Source organism: Giraffa tippelskirchi, chromosome 8 (assembly GCF_054371585.1).
Source record: "Giraffa tippelskirchi isolate mGirTip1 chromosome 8, T2T-mGirTip1v1.2.pri, whole genome shotgun sequence".
In the NCBI taxonomy this organism is placed as follows: Eukaryota; Metazoa; Chordata; class Mammalia; order Artiodactyla; family Giraffidae; genus Giraffa; species Giraffa tippelskirchi.
In genome coordinates this window covers 17,455,395-17,471,465 of record NC_137282.1, presented here as the reverse complement: position 1 = coordinate 17,471,465, position 16,071 = coordinate 17,455,395, and the positions used below count along the sequence as shown (strand labels likewise).

The window sequence follows — 16,071 nt, the reverse complement described above, 5'->3', positions numbered from 1 at the left end:
TAGGGTAGAAACTGGTTTGCTAAAGCCAAAACAGAATCTCCTCAGAGGCTTTTCCTTCAAGCCAATGAAGAATTGTGTCCAAGGAAGGTTTTTCTACCAAGGTTCATTTTTCATTTTTTCTTCTAAACTTTCAGGTTTTTATGATTCATTTTATGCCAATTTGCAGGTGCCACATGGGGGTGAAATGAATAAAGAGAATCATTTTTGCATGCCTCTTTTAGTGTTCGGAGGCAGCTGTCAGTAGAGAGAAACAAATCATAGAACACTCAGAAGGTGTTCTTAGTGTATAGGAAGTAGTTGACTATAGTATTTAGAAAGCTGCTTTCCTATTGATTAAAGAAGTGTGTAGGAAAGGGAACTGTATTTGATATCTTATAATTAACTGTAATGGTAAAGAATCAGGAAAGAAAAAGAATGTAGATATATACATATATATGTGTATAACTGGAGAAGACAATGGCACCCCACTCCAGTACTCTTGCCTGGGAAACCCCATGGACCGAGGAGCCTGGTAGGCTGCAGCCCATAGGGTCGCAAAGAGTTGGACACGACTGAGCGACTTAACTTTCACTTTTCACTTTCATGCACTGGAGGAGGAAATGGCAACCCACTCCAGTGTTCTTGCCTGGAAAATCCCAGGGACGGAGAAGCCTGGTGGGCTGCCGTCTATGGGGTCGCACAGAGTCGGACATGACTGACGCTACTTAGCAGCAGCAGCAGCATGTGTATAACAGAATCACTTCTCTGTACACCTGAAACTAACACAATCTTGTAAATCAACTCTAATTAAAAATAAATAAAATAAAGAAGCAGCATTGAGATCAACGTGGAAGAATCCATATGCTATATTTCTTTCTTCTGTATAGAAGATGGGAAAGGAATACATGTGTTGTTGCATACTTTATAGTACTTTTATACATTATTGATCATTTTTCAGTTTTTTTCTTTTTTTTAAGAAATGAGATATAATTGAAATATAACACTGTTTAAGTTTGAAGTGTACAAGTATTGGTTTGATACATTTACATATTGCACTATGATTATGGCAATAGTACATAACTCATTACTTGAATATAACTTTTCTGTGTAGAGAACAATTAAGATTTAGTCTCTTAGCGACTCTGAAGTTTATAATACAGTATTACTGACTAATCACGATGTTGTGCATTAGATTATCAGTTTTACTTTTAAAACTTAAAAACTTTAAAAAGCTTAAGCACTTTTGGGGTGGTGGGGAATTAATTTAAAAAAATCATCAGTTCTAAAAGAGTAATATAATCTCATCTGCCTCTCTTAAGAGTAGAGGTGTGATGATTCATATATTAAATAATTACATTTTAACATTTGAGATAATTGTATTACTTTTTAGCTCTAGAGCTGTATCTTCAGGCACTGAGGAACATGTCTCTGATCAAGTACCAGTTGAATTAACTTCAGGGAAGGTTTGTTTTTGTTAAAGAGATGTTTCTTATTTATTTCATTCTTCATTGATGCAATTTCTATTTTAATTTTTATTTCCATTTTATTTCCACTCAAATTAAAGAGGAAGATGCCATATATAGCAAGACATAAAATTTGGAGAGAGAAATGATGTGAACAGAATAAAATATGCAATATATGATTTCTGGGATTCATAGAACAGTTAGAAGTATTTGAGCAATTAACTTTCTTTTTCTTTTATGCCTACTTCATAACTCATTTTGTTTGGAGTCTTTTTTTCTTAGTGATTATGATACTTTTAGTTGATGGGAAAACAAGCTTGATTCCTGACTCTTCTCATTTAAGTTACACACACACACACATTTTCTTGCTTTGTTTTGGCTCTTAGGTAACTATTACAGATTAAATACTTATCCACAGGCAGACTCCTGCTAATTAGAATACTAGGGTGATGGGGTGATGGACAAATGAATTAAATTTTCTGGTGAACTTTTTCTGCTTTATTAAAGTATGCAGAATGTAATTAAATCATTTTTATGACTTTGGCTCTTGCTACGTCTCTAAGAATTCTTTTGATCACATATTCTCTGTAGATTTGGAAGGAATGGGCTATTACATTGTATTTCCAACTTCCTTTAGAACCCTAGAAGTTGATAATTCATGAGCTCATTTTCAGCTGATTTCTTTGATGAAGTGTTTAGTCAGAGGAAAAATTATCATTGTAATATTTTGTATTTTATTTTCTTCATATTTAAAAGATTTTTGAAACATCTCTCTCTTTTTTTAATGGATCTTCTTGGATCAGATGTATTCTTACAAAGCACATGATAAAATTTCTTCTGCGAGTAACAGTCCTAAAAACAGGTACAGAATTCACATTTTTATTCTCTATAATCACTGTGTTAGCACTTTTTCTCTTTCTTTCCTAGAGAGAAAGCTCTATCAGATGTTGGGTTATTTCACTGGCAGAAGGAAGTTAAAACATAAGCCTCCGGTATTATAATTATTAAGGCAGACTTATAAAATTATATTTTTAATATTAAGAGCTAACACTTCTGGGTATTATTGTTTACCAGGCTTGTGCTAAATGCTAATCTTTATATAAGTAATATCTCATTTAATGCCTACAACAACCTATAAGTTAGCTACTATTATTTATCCCCATTTTACCTTTGAAGAGACTTAAGGGTTAAGTTAACTAACTTGTTAAGAGCATAAATTAGTAACAGAGGTGACTTTCAAATCTATATTTGTTAACCTTTAGCATCTATACACTATTTAATTATAATTTGTATGAAATACATATATATTCCCACTTCATTTTCAAGAAAGAGATCTTATGGCAACATTCAATGGTGGATATTAAAGTGATGCATCTGTTGTGCTTTCAAGCTTAATATTTGTCTTTCTAACTTAATAAAAGTGTGGAGAATGTACAGAATTATACAAGGTCTGAAAATGGAGAATTTAAAAACTTGTTGGGGCATATGCACAGGTTAAGTGGACTATATTTACATACATATTAAGTGAAAGAAGGTGGTTTGTTCTCTAAATGGTGTGCTCACTTCGATAATATTGCTTTGGAGCTTATAGAAGCATTTACTATAATAATCAGTCTTCCACACCAAATGATTTCTTTTTGATTGGATATGTCATATTTGATTACTGTGTTTCATGTAAACAAAAGGTTTAAGGACTGTGCCAAACAATAAACCCATTCAATATGCTGAAGCATTTCTTCATTTAAACATTCCCTGTGACTTCTTCTTGGTGCCACGGACTAAACTCAGGTACTGGGATTGAGTGGAGAGTCGCTGGCCCTCCCAGAGTTTGTATTCTAGTGGGATATATAGATGAGGGAACAGAAAATTACAATCCAGGGTTGTGGCACTTTGGAAACACACTTTGGAAGTGACACTTGAGCTTAAGTAGAGGTTAGGTGAAATGAGGAAATGCTTTCTAAGCAGAGGAATGGCCCACACACTAGAACCTGAAAGCAGGAGAGGGTATGAAGTGATTGAGGAGCTCAGCAGTTTGTTAGCAGTTCCCTGGGAGAGGGAAGCAAGGGAGTGGTAAAATTTAAGACTGGAGAATTGAACAGGGTCTTGAGTATCTGGTGGGCTTCCCAGGTGGCACAGTGGTGAATGAATCTGCCTGCCTATCAGGAGACGTGGGTTTGAGCCCTGGGTCGGGAAGATTCCCTGGAGAAGGAGATGGCAACCTACTCCAATATTTTTGCCTGGAAAATCCCTGGTAGGCTACAGTCAGTGGGGTCGCAAAGATTTGGACACAACTGAGTGACTAAACAACAAGAACAGGAATATCCAGTTCCTTTCCAGCACTCCATTTGATCATAAAGGCAGTTGAAGCCAAGGAAGGGTTTTAAGCAGGACAGTGAATGGTCAAATTTATGACTGACAACAGGTGTTGACAAACATTTTCTATGAAGGATCAGATAGGAAGTATTTTAGGTTTTGAGGGCCAGGTGGGCTTCCCTGGTAACTCAGCTGGTAAAGAATCCGCCTGCAATGCAGGAGACCCTGGTTTGATTCCTGGGTTGGGAAGATCTCTTGGAGAAGGGAACAGCTACCCACTCCAGTATTCTTGGGCTTCCCTGGTGGCTCAGCTGGTAAAGAATCTGCCTGCAGTGTGGGAGACCTGGGTTCGATCCCTGTGTTGGGAAGATGCCCTGGAGAAGGGAATAGCTACCCACTCCAGTATCCTGGCCTGGAACATTCCATGGACTGTATAGTGCATGTGGTTACAAAGAGTCGGACATGACTGAGCGACTTTAACTTTTCACTTGGTCTCCGTCTCAACTACGTAACTTTGCCGTTATGGCCTCAAAGCAGCCATGGATGATATGAAAATGAATGAGCAGGGCTCTTTTCCAATAAAACTTTATTTAGGGACACTGAAATTTGAATTTCATTTAATTTTCACATGTCACAAAATGTTCTTTTGATTTTTTTTAACCTTTAAAAAAATGTACAGAAGCCATTCTTAGCTACAGACTTTGCCAGAACAGACAGATTTGGCCCAAGCACGCTAGCATGTCGACCTGTGGTTGATGACTCTGGCTGTGGAGGGTATGGATTGCAGGAGGAGCAGCATTGTAGAGACACAACTAGAAAGGCTGTTGTTGTGCCGTTTGCAGGAGATAATGGCAGATTAGTCGAGGGAAGTGGCAGTAGGCGTGGAGATAAGAGATTTGTGAGATATTTAGGAGATGGAATTGTTAGGACTCAGTGACTGAAAAGATATGTGGGTTGATAAAAATGGAGGACTTGACTGTGACACTTGGATTTCTGTCTTTGAGAGTAGGTTAAGTGCTGCCATTTCCTTCACTGGGCCATGTAAGAGGAAGCCAGGTTTGAAGGGTTGTATGTTTAGGGGATGAAGTTAACTTAGGAGTTTTAGTGATAGATAAATCCAACTTTGAGATACCTGTGGAGTGGTCCAGGAGTTAATTTTAATGTACAGGCTTGGTGTACAGAAATGATAATGATGCTTATATATCAATAACTGTTATTTTAAATTTCATTTGAATTTTCATTAAAATAATACATGTGAAGTTTTTTAAAGTTGATTGGCACTTAAAGACATATAACAAAGCGTAAGTTCACACCCTTCTCAAACCCATGTTCTGTTTTATAGAAACAATCACACTCAAGTCTTTCTGGTTTCTATGGTATTGGCCTCCATATTTCTTTTTTTTTAAATGCCTTTTCAACATATTTTATTTTTATTGTACATTTCTCTTTGAAAGGCTGAAAAAGTGGGGAAAAGGCTAAGAGAGAGGGCTATTGTTTTCAATAACTCATCTTTCCTTTTTTATAAAATGTATGTATTGTTGATTTACAATATAGTTTGGAGAATTCCATGGACTGTATAGTCCATGGGGTCGCAAAGAGTTGGACACGGCTGAGCAACTTTCACTTTCACTTTCTTCAGGTGTACAGCATAGTGATTCTGTATTTTTACTGATTATGCTCCATTAAAGTTATTACAAGATAATGGCTACAATTCCTTGTGCTATACAATATATCCTTGTTGCTTATTTATTTTTAAACATAGTAGTTTGTAACTTTTAATCCCATTCCCCTAAATTAGCCCCTCCCCTCCTCCCTCTTCCCTTTGGTATAAAACCTGTGACTTTTCCATATACATTCATTTTGTTAATTTTTAGATTTCACATATAAGTGATATCGTGGCTTCCCAGGTGGCACTAGTGGTAAAGAACCCACCTGCCAATGCAGGGGATATAAGAGACATGGGTTCGATTCCTGGGTTGGGAAAAGATTCCCTGGAGGAGAAAATGGCAACCCACTCCAGAGAATCCCATGGACAGAGGAGCCTGGCAGGCTTAGCACATGAGTGATATCATCCAGTATTTGTCTTTCTCTTCCTGACTTACTTCATTACAGATAATACTCTCTAGGTCCATCCATGTTGTTGCAGATGGCAGAATTTCCTCCTTTTCATGGCTGAGTAATACTCCATTGTATATCTATACACCACATCTTTTTATCCATTCATCTGTTGATGGGCACTTGGGTTGCTTCCATATCTTGGCTGTTATAAATAGTGAACACTGGCATGTATGTATCTTTGAATTAGTGTTTTTGCTCTTTTCTGGCTGTGTACCTAGTTGTGGAATTGCTGGATCCTATGACAACTCTAATTTTAGTTTTTTTAGTAACCTCCATACTGTTTTCCATAGTGGCTGCACTAGTTTCCATTCTCACCAGCATTGTACAAGGATTTTCTTTTCTCTACATCCTCTTCAACATTTGTTATTCATAGACTTTTTGATGATAGCCATTCTGACAGGTGTGAGGTTGCCTCCATATTTCTAACATGCTTAGATTACTGTTTTTTGACTTAATTAATTTTAGAAATTTTCTGTTTATATTCTATAATGGTAAACTAAAGGCTTGTTTCCCATATCCACTTGCCTCATTTCCTTACTTTCAATCCCTTTGCTTCCCTGGAACAAAATTATATTTCAAGTTTTGGTCATATAAATAATTTGTTTTTATTATATATGCTCAAATACTGTATAGTAAGGCAAAGTGTGTTATTATGACCACCACTCCCTTAATTATCTTCTTTGTTTTCTTGATTTTTAATGTTCCCTATTACTAATTTTTAATTTCTCCTATTTTCAATCTGTTTTCATTTGTTTATTTTCTTGGAGAATTCCTTGCCTTTGTATCTCCTCCCATCTAGTGAGAAGCTTCTCTGGTGGGTCATTTAGTAAAGAATCTGCCTGCAATGCAGGAGACCTGGGTTTGATCCCTGGGTTGGGAAGATCCCCTGGAGAAGGCAAAGGCTACCCACTCCAATATTCTTGCCTTTGGTGAATCCCATGGACAAAGGAGCCTGGCGGACTACAGTCCATGGGCTCATAAAGAGTCAGACATGGCTGAGCAACTAACACATCTAGTGAGATTTTAGTTTTAATTATCAAAATTTTAATTTCTAAGAACTATTCCTCGTTCTCTGTCTTCTTTGTTGAATCGTGTATAGCAATGTTTTCTTGATTCATTGGTATAGGATCTTCACTTACCTCTTTGATGATATTCATTATATATTTTGAATCTATCTTCTGTGCACTTTCTTCTGCTAATTTTATTTATATTTGGCTGTGCTAGGTCTCTGTTGCTGCAGAGGCTTTTCTCTAGCTGTGGCGAGCAGGGGCTCCTCTCTAGTTGTGGTGTGTGAGCTTTGCATTTCACTGGCTTCTCGCTGCAGAGCGCGGGCTCTGCACTAGAGCACGGGCCCAGGAGTTGTGGCACACAGGCTTCGTTGCTCCACGGCACATGAAATCTTCTCGGACCAGGGATCGAACCCATGTCCCCTGCCTTGGCAGGTGGATTCTTTACCACTGAGCTACCAGGGAAGCCCTTCTGTACACTTGTAATAGCGTTCATAGGCAAAATGTTTTCTATCAAACATTTTCCACATGTATTTCTGCTTCAGGGGTATATTAGCCAGAATTTTGCCAGTATGCTGCTGCTGCTAAGTCGCTTCAGTTGTGTCCGACTCTGTGCGACCCCATAGACGGCAGCCCACCAGGCTCCCCCGTCCCTGGGATTCTCCAGGCAAGAATACTGGAGTGGGTTGCCATTTCCTTCTCCAGTGCATAAAAGGGAAAAGTGAAAGTGAAGTCACTCAGTCGTGTCCGACTCTTAGCGACCCCATGGACTGTAGCCTACCAGGCTCCTCTGTCCATGGGATTTTCCAGGCAAGAGTACTGGAGTGGGGTGCCATTGCCTTCTCCAGTATATATGATAATAAAATTTTTCTGAGAACCAATTTAACATAACAATTTGCAAACAGTCCATTAGTATAAAGATTTCCATAAATACTAAGAGAAAAGTAAATATGTTACTTCAAACAAATTTATAATTGTCTTGAGTAATCTGATATGACTAATTCTTTGAACTGGAGTTGTCTTTCCTCATGTTCAAGTCTGTTTTAGTGATAGGATCTGATAATTATAAAATTGAAGTCTTTACACTGTAGATGTTGAGCCCTTGCAACCGGGAAATTTATACACATTTCTTAAATATCAAGCATGTTCTTCTTTTTCACCCCTAAAAGCAGAAATTTATTTAACTTTGACATCTTTTACATATGCTATTCTATACAATTTCATTTTTATAACTTCTTCTCTTTATAATTGACATGTTTTACATATGCTGTTCCATACAATTTCATTTTTATAACTTTTCCTCTTTATAAGTAATTTATCAGTGAGAAATGCCTCTTGTAGAAGTTGGTGTTCCGTCTAACGTGCTGCCTAACACCTTTCATATATTTGCTAATTGGGTGTTTTGAAGTCTTCTTTTAAGGAGTCAAAGGCAAAATTACACCTTCTGGCTTATTTTTGTTAGTTTGAGTTTGAAGAAAATTGTGAATAATTTAATTAAATCCGTGCTAATTTTCCTCAGCAACCAAAAATTATTATAAATTTATAAATTATTAACAGTGCTATCACAAAAAGGATTATAGATTGTATTCCTCTTGGTTTAAAAACATCTTATTTTACTTCAGTGTAGATAAGGAATATTTTCTTTCAAAGAATTTGATTGAGGAGGAGGAGGCAAATGCTGTTCTTAATTACACCAGTTTTGTGATGAACTCAGATTACAGTTTTAATGTTACCTTTATAATGTATGTATTTGATCCAGAATGTTTTAAATCTAGGCTGTCATTTAAGTAACAGTCACCTTACTGGTATTACAACATACAAGTGTTAATATTGATTTGGAAAGATATTCTCATTTGGAAGGCAAAATAAAAAGTGAACTTGGAGAAAGAAAAGCTTTTGTTATTAATTTTCTTTTAATTGTTTTAGCATAATAGTGTCATCACCAGGAAAATATTACAAGTCCTCAGAACCTGTTATTTCAGCTCAAGAGCAGGAGACTCAGGTATGACTTTTGTAGAAAGACAGTTAGTTTTTGAAAAGATAGTTATGAATCTAAGCATGCTTAAAATTCTCTTGCCAGTATTTTAAAAATTGTTCTTTAACAAAGAGGCTAAGATACAGTTCAGTTTATTTTTTCATCCTAGGAGGAAATGTAATATCTGAAGCTCTGAAATAAAGGACTGGACTTTTCTAAGCACATTTAAACAGATGTTGTTTATTTGCTTTTTGTTTAGACTGCATTATATGGCAAGTTGGTAGAAGTGAGGCAGAAACATGCCAATATAGTGAATGTTCCTCCAGCTGTTCTGGCAACAAATAAAATATTGGTGGATATGGCCAAAATGAGGTAAACTATTTACATATTTTAACTTATTTTCTTCTAACATAATAGATTTGTAAAATATATCATTAAGTGGTATTATGACTATAGCTCCAGCAGCCACATCTGAGAAGTGGTTCCCAAATCTCCCGTGTTGATCCCAGTGATCTCTTCACTGAGCTTTAGTCCTGCATTTCTACATGAAACCAGCTGTTTTCAGCAGTCAGATCCAGGATATATGGTAAAGTCTTAACACATTACCCACCAACCCCCCCATATGTGCATTTCATGCACATACCAGAACTCTACTTTCTGAATTCCTGGATTTTGTTAGTCGTACTATCATCTTCCTCATCACGCCTCTTTAATACCTCTGATATTACTTTTACTCTTCTAACGTATAGCCCCATCTTTTATTATATATAGTTTTTAGACTTTTTCATTTAATTGTTCCTTGCATAATCCATTTATGCTTTTCTTCGTTTTTTTTTAGTGACAGCGTGGTAGTTCAGACCATTACCCTTGAACTATTGTAAAAGCCTCTAATTAGTTTCTCTTTCATCAGTCTCTCTCTCTCTGTCTCATCTGATGAATGAATAACAAATTAATCTTTCTTTACCATGCTTTATTTTTGTTTAACTAGTTTCTCAGTCTTAACTTAAACTGAAAGTGAAGTCGCTCAGTCTTGTCCGACTCTTTGTGACCCCATGGACTGTAGCCCACCAGGCTCCTCCGTCCATGGGATTTTCTAGGCAAGAATACTGGAGTGGGTTGCTATTTCCTTCTTCAGGGGGTCTTCCCGACCCAGGGGTCGAACCGAGTCTCCCACATTGCAGACAGACTCTTTACCGTCTGAGCCACCAGGGAATTTAATATAATTTCAACAAATCACTTACAGCTTAAAAGACTATCTGCCCAATTTACAGATTTAGGACTGGTGACCATCAAATAGGATTTGTTCCCTCTCTACAAAAAGAAGCAAATATCATGATTCTTCTGAATGCATATAAACACAGGACACAAAAGAGGCTCTTAAAATATTTACTATATTAAATGAGCCTTTGGGTTATTTTGAAGTTTCAAGACTGCATCTTAACTTATTTAGCTAACAATTCAAGGCCTTCCATTTATAGACTTAAACCTACTTTTCCATCTGAGTCACAGAATTTGGATGCTTTATCTTACCTAGATTGTTCAGCATTTGTTTAAGTCTCCTTTTAAGCTTCCATATACTTATTTACAATGTTGCTTCTGCTTTGTAGTTCCCTTGACTCCCCAAAACTCCTTTTAGGAAATCCTTTAAGATCTGACATTATTATTTGCTCCATGAAGCCCTCTGTGTTCTTATCATCAAAGTGATTCTTCTCTCTGGAATTCATAAAGGACTTTTAAATGTAAATTTAAAAGATTCTGTGGCACTTACTATATCATGCTTCATTTATGGTTTTGTGTTTTTTTGGTATTCATGTATTGTGCCCTCTAGATTTTAAACTCTGATAAAGATGTTACATTCCTCATCTTTTTGTGTTTTCCAAAGCACCTAGCACAATGCTTAATAATCAGGTGGTCAATAAATATTTAGAAGAAGTTATTTCCAAAGAATCGTTGCTTGGTAGTTGTACTCATCTTTTATTCTTCCTTTTCAAAAATTGTTTCTGTTGCTAAATTTCATTCAAGAGATGTTACTTTAGAGAAGAATTTTCTAATAATATTACATAGTGCATGTATTTTATACTAATTATTTCATTAAAAATACATATTCAAAGACCACATTGTAATATTAAGTGAAGATATTTAAAGGAAAAATAGTAATCATTAGATTGGCAGATTTTTAGAAAGAAGCATCAGACATTTTCTTCATATTGGACACAATAAAAAATATTGAAAGCCTGAAGTAGTTAACAAGTTTATTGTTACAGGTAAAAATTTTGGAAATAGTGAATGAAATTTTCTTCTGAGTTTCTTAGCCTCTTAGTTGTCCTCCAAGACTCAAAACATGATTACTTGTTTTATACATTGTTTTTGGTTTCTGGAACAAATATTAATACATGTTTATTGAGTGTCAGTATGAAGCTAAATATCTGTCAGCTTTGTTGCTGGAATAGTAATGTTTCAGTGGTTTCTTGACTTTTTAATTTTTTAAAATGATAGACCTACTACAGTTGAAAATGTGAAAAGGATCGATGGTGTTTCTGAAGGCAAAGCTATGATGTTGGCCCCTCTGTTGGAAGTCATCAGATGTTTCTGTCAAATAAATAGTGTTCAGGTAAAATACTACAGTTTACGGGAGCTCTGAGAGAAGAAACTTTTTTTGACGATTTCAAAACATGCTTCAAAAGCAGCATTTTCTCCCTTCATTTTAATTTCTATGCTGGACACTTAGAAAATGAATTTGGATAGTTTCTATATTAAATCAGTTATAAAAACATTAGTTACCAATTTTTAAAAATTAAGTATAGTTGACTTACAGTATTATATTAGTTTCATATGTACAACGTAGTGATTCAATATTTTTATATATGATACTCCAAAGTTATTATAAAATACTGGCTATTTGCCCTGTGCTGTATATCACATCCTTCTAACTTGTTTTATACCCAGTACTTTGTACCTGTTAACCCCCTTTCCCTATTGTGCCCCTTCCCCCATCTCTCTCCCCCTGATAACCGCTAGTTACATAATTAAGATACTAAAGTAGTTGTCAAGGCTGCTTATGTCTGTTTATTTTGTTGAGAGGTTTTGTTTTAAAACTTGAATAAGTACCATATTTTAGATGAATAAATTATCCTACTTTCAAATGTAGATAGAAATTAAAGTTTCATTCATTTATTCACTATTCACTTCCAGGGGATTAGGGGACTGACTAATTTTGAGGCAGAGTGGTCGACATTATAGTTCATCTGTATTCTCTCTTTTTGGCTTAAGAAGACTAGGAATTTTTAGTTCTATAACCATGTTTGCTATTACAAATACTTTATTCAAAATTTACTCACTGTAGCCTATTTTACTTTTAAAAATACTTTTTTACTTTTATGTAAAAAAAAAAAACTTCTTTTTTGAGCTTCTCATAAAAAGAGAATTTGGGGCTGTTCCTTGAAGGTTTTCTTATTTTTTTCCTTAATAGCTAATGATCATGTTTATATTCCATTATTATATTGATATTATTTTTGATCATTTGTGCTGCATTTAAAATTGTGTAGACAGACGTCTTTTCAAGCACAGAACTACAGGAAGAACAGAAAAAAAGTTTGGTGCTGGAAAATAAAGCATACTCACTTTCACCATCTGTAGCCATCACATATTCTTTTTTCCAAGAAAAGAAAATGTCTTTGGTAAGTGTTACTTTCAAGTTAGAAGGAATTTTTAAATTTATCTAAATGTATTTTATCAGCTTTTCAGTATTAAATTGGGATAAATTTCTTACAATCCTACAGTGTTTCACATTGGTTCATTTTATAATTAATTTTAGAACAAGGGCATTTTCTTTTTCTAAGCCTACTTCTAGTAAAATCAGCAAGTATAGTTTGAGCATGATTATCTCACAGAGATTGTATCAGAGGTACTGATTAACACATTTATGGCTTAGGGATGTTGTGAAGTGAAAGTGAAGTTGCTCAGTCATGTCTGACTCTTTGCGACCCCATGGACTGTAGCCCACCACACTCCTCCATCCATGGGATTTTCCAGGCAAGAGTACTGGAGTGGGTTGCCATTTCCTTCTCCAGAGGATCTTCCCGACCCAGGGATCGAATTTGGGTCTCCCACATTGTAGGCAGATGCTTTACCATCTGAGCCACCAGGGAAATCAGCCATATTTTGAAGCTATTTTTTTTAATGGGGTTAATAGTTAAAAAACTATTACAATATGTGCTGATAATAGATAATCTCTAAGATACATTGTTAAGTAAAAAAAGGAAGGTGCCTAGTGGTGTGAAAAATTTACATAAATGTGTGTATATATGTATTTGCATGCTTATATATTCATAAATGGGTTTCCCTGGTGGCTCAGTTGGTAAAGAATCTGCCTGCAGTGAAGGAGACCGGGGTTCAGTCCCTGGGTCAGGAAGATCCCCTGGAGAAGAAAATGGCAACCTTCTCCAGTATTCTTGCCTGGGAAATCCCATAGTCGAAGGAGCCTGGTGGGCTACAGTCCATGGGGTTGCAAAGAGACGGACATGACTGAGTAATTCTTTCACTTTCACACATATTCATATATCCTTGTGTATGTATACAAAAGTGCATAGGATATCTCTGGAAAGATGTCCACGAAACTAGAAACAAGTTTAAAAAAAACAACAAACTTGCTCTTCACTCTCTCCTCGAGTGTCATGTTTTCTTTTTTTTTTTAACCATGTCTGCTTGATGCTCTTTGAAAGAAATCTGACTGCTGTGAAAAATGGCCATGCTTCTTGTTTCTTCATCATTGTGGCAGAAGTCCTTAAGGTTGTGGAGAGTTTTTCAATATACAGAATAAAGAGGGTATCTTAGTGGAAAAAGGACAGAATGAGGCTTCCCTCTAAGTTTCACTGATTTGCATTCCTTTCCTCTCTGATGTTAAATTGATTTAGATCAGGCTGTATGGTCCAGGGCCTGTTTTTCCTGTTCTCTGTGTCTCATGCTCTAGGCTCCATTACACACTTTCTATTCTGTTTAAGATTCAGTACAAATAAGAATAAACAGTCCCTAGCTTGTCTTAGTCATTAAGATGTTCTCCTTAGATAGCCCAGCTCCTTAATTAAAAGTTCAAAAGCCATTACACAAAGAACCAAATAATTCCACTGTACTCTTTTTGAAATAAATTACATGATAAATAGGAATTTTAAGTTCAGCTTCTTATTTAAACAGTAACTTACATGTACATGTTAAGCATGCTTGTATATATACAACTTGACCAAATATGTATGATAAAACTGTATGTAATTAGTAAGAAAATATGGAGTAGCCTCCAAATTTTTTGAATCAATTATATTCTCATACTTAGCCAGGATATGAAGTTTCATATATTACATATTCATGGTTAAAAATATGAAGAGTGGTATATCTTCATTTGGGTCTTTTGCTATTATTTGGTTGTATATTATTGTGAAATATTATAGTGTAATTGTCTGTGCCTCCTGGGAGCCTTAGGGGGGGGTCTTGCTAGTTAAGCACAAAATTAAACATGCCTAAGGACTAATTAATCAGGAGCTATAATACAATTAGTTTTAGGTAATATGATGCCTGGTATCAAGTAACCCTGATATTAGGCACATATGGAAGTAACTAAAATCCTTCCTTTGAGTGATGAAGAATATTGCTTTAAATGCCCTGTTTTGTGAAAATATCAGCATTCATAGAAATATAGTCCAAATTTAGACTTTCAAGGTGTGTTAAAAAAGAGTATCATGAAATAATTTAGAGCTGAGTGATTGAACTTTCTGAATGTTGAGAAGAATGTTTTATCTAACAGACAGCTTAACTGGATTTGGGGCTCCATGTGTTTAAAAGCTACATAAATATGTAACAATGTCCTTAATTTAGCACAATTCATGTTAAGTTCAGTACTAGGCAAATGATGACAGCCATTTGTAAATTGTGTTTGTTCTTATTTTATGAATAGAACCCATTTAAAGCACTTTTTAAAGTCTTCTTGAGAACCTTTTTAGGATACATTCCTAGCCTTATGTTATCACTAAGCATTTTAGCATTTGTCTTCCTGGAAGTTCATGTAACTGAAAGACCATGTGTTATTTCAAGTGTGCGGTTTATTGAGTTACAGTTTACTGTATTTTTAAAAGGTTGTGGCAGCTATTAGACTTAAGTAGAATGACTGTTCTCTGTTACTAATGGGTTTTTAAGGTGAATAATTGCGGAAGGGTGAGGACTGATCTCTTAGCTAAAGCTGGGTGATTCTGCTTCATTCAATATAGTAAGTACACAAAGCGGCAGCACCTGTGGAGTCCTAACATGTGAGTCATTTTGAAGAATTAGTTAAAATGAGAAATTTAAATGAAGGTTCAGTCCACTGTTTTATTTCTCAGTGAACACTTACTACCTGAAGGTTTTGAACCTTGTGTTTCTATATAGCACAGTGGAAGCCTAAAAACCCTCACTGGTTGTTTTCCTGCCATTGCTCTAGAAGGATGTAGCTGAGAAGAGGACCCTGCCTCTCACAGAAGTTGGCATGCACTTGTCTGAAGCGGTGAAAGCTGGCTACCCAGTCGATACAGCGCGAGCAGGCCTGACTCCAGAGATTCAAAAGATTATTGCTGATGTTATCCGAAACCCTCCCATCAACTCAGGTGATAACCATGACCCTTGTCTGCAGTCGTAATGACTTGAGTCATTGAACCCAGATGAAGTAAACAGGCAGTCCGCTGATACTTTCCACTCTGATCACGTTAACCCTTTATGCTACTATGAAAACTTCACTTTTGTAACACCTTGTCTTGCTTTAGAAAAACAATCTTTCTTCCCGTCATCACTCAAAGGAAAGTCTGAATCAGAGAAATTCTTGTTCTGTTTGTTTGTTTCAGCTTTTGATTACACCTTCCACACCTGTCTCCAAAACAGAGCTCTTTCATCCTTCTCTGATTTCCAGTTCATCCCTTGGCAAAAAACACACGTTCCTTCCGCATAGCTTACCGACTCTTAGTTTCTTCCTACATCTTTCTGATTCCCTGTCATTGGTTTCACTGAACTAGCCTTTCTCGTCCTGGCAGTCGTGTCAGGCACTGTGAAATTGAAGGGATGGACTCAGGTCTGTTGGGCCCCTTGTGGAAGGGTTTTCTCCTGTCATTATGCTGTGGAACCTCAACGGTGGTCAAGCCCCTTTGTCTGCCTTGCAGAAAATGTTAAAATCTGCCTATTTTAAAATTATGATCCCTTTTCT

At 36.1% G+C, this 16,071-nt stretch overlaps 1 protein-coding gene across 10 annotated transcripts in view; it reads left to right on the top strand.

Annotated features, from left to right (window-relative positions):
* The window catches only part of WRN (WRN RecQ like helicase), a 119,081-nt gene that overhangs the window by 96,986 nt on the left and 6,024 nt on the right, over positions 1–16,071 (top strand). For 5 of the 10 annotated variants that reach the window (XM_081523505.1, XM_081523506.1, XM_081523504.1 and 2 more), the window contains 8 exons: positions 4–101; positions 1,370–1,442; positions 2,246–2,304; positions 8,807–8,882; positions 9,115–9,227; positions 11,352–11,466; positions 12,401–12,532; positions 15,319–15,481. In XM_081523505.1, the coding sequence (XP_081379631.1) occupies positions 4–101; positions 1,370–1,442; positions 2,246–2,304; positions 8,807–8,882; positions 9,115–9,227; positions 11,352–11,466; positions 12,401–12,532; positions 15,319–15,481 (829 nt within the window). The remainder of the gene's footprint in view (positions 1–3; positions 102–1,369; positions 1,443–2,245; positions 2,305–8,806; positions 8,883–9,114; positions 9,228–11,351; positions 11,467–12,400; positions 12,533–15,318; positions 15,482–16,071) is intronic. The other 5 variants (XM_081523511.1, XM_081523509.1, XM_081523510.1 and 2 more) reach the window with 2 other exon arrangements.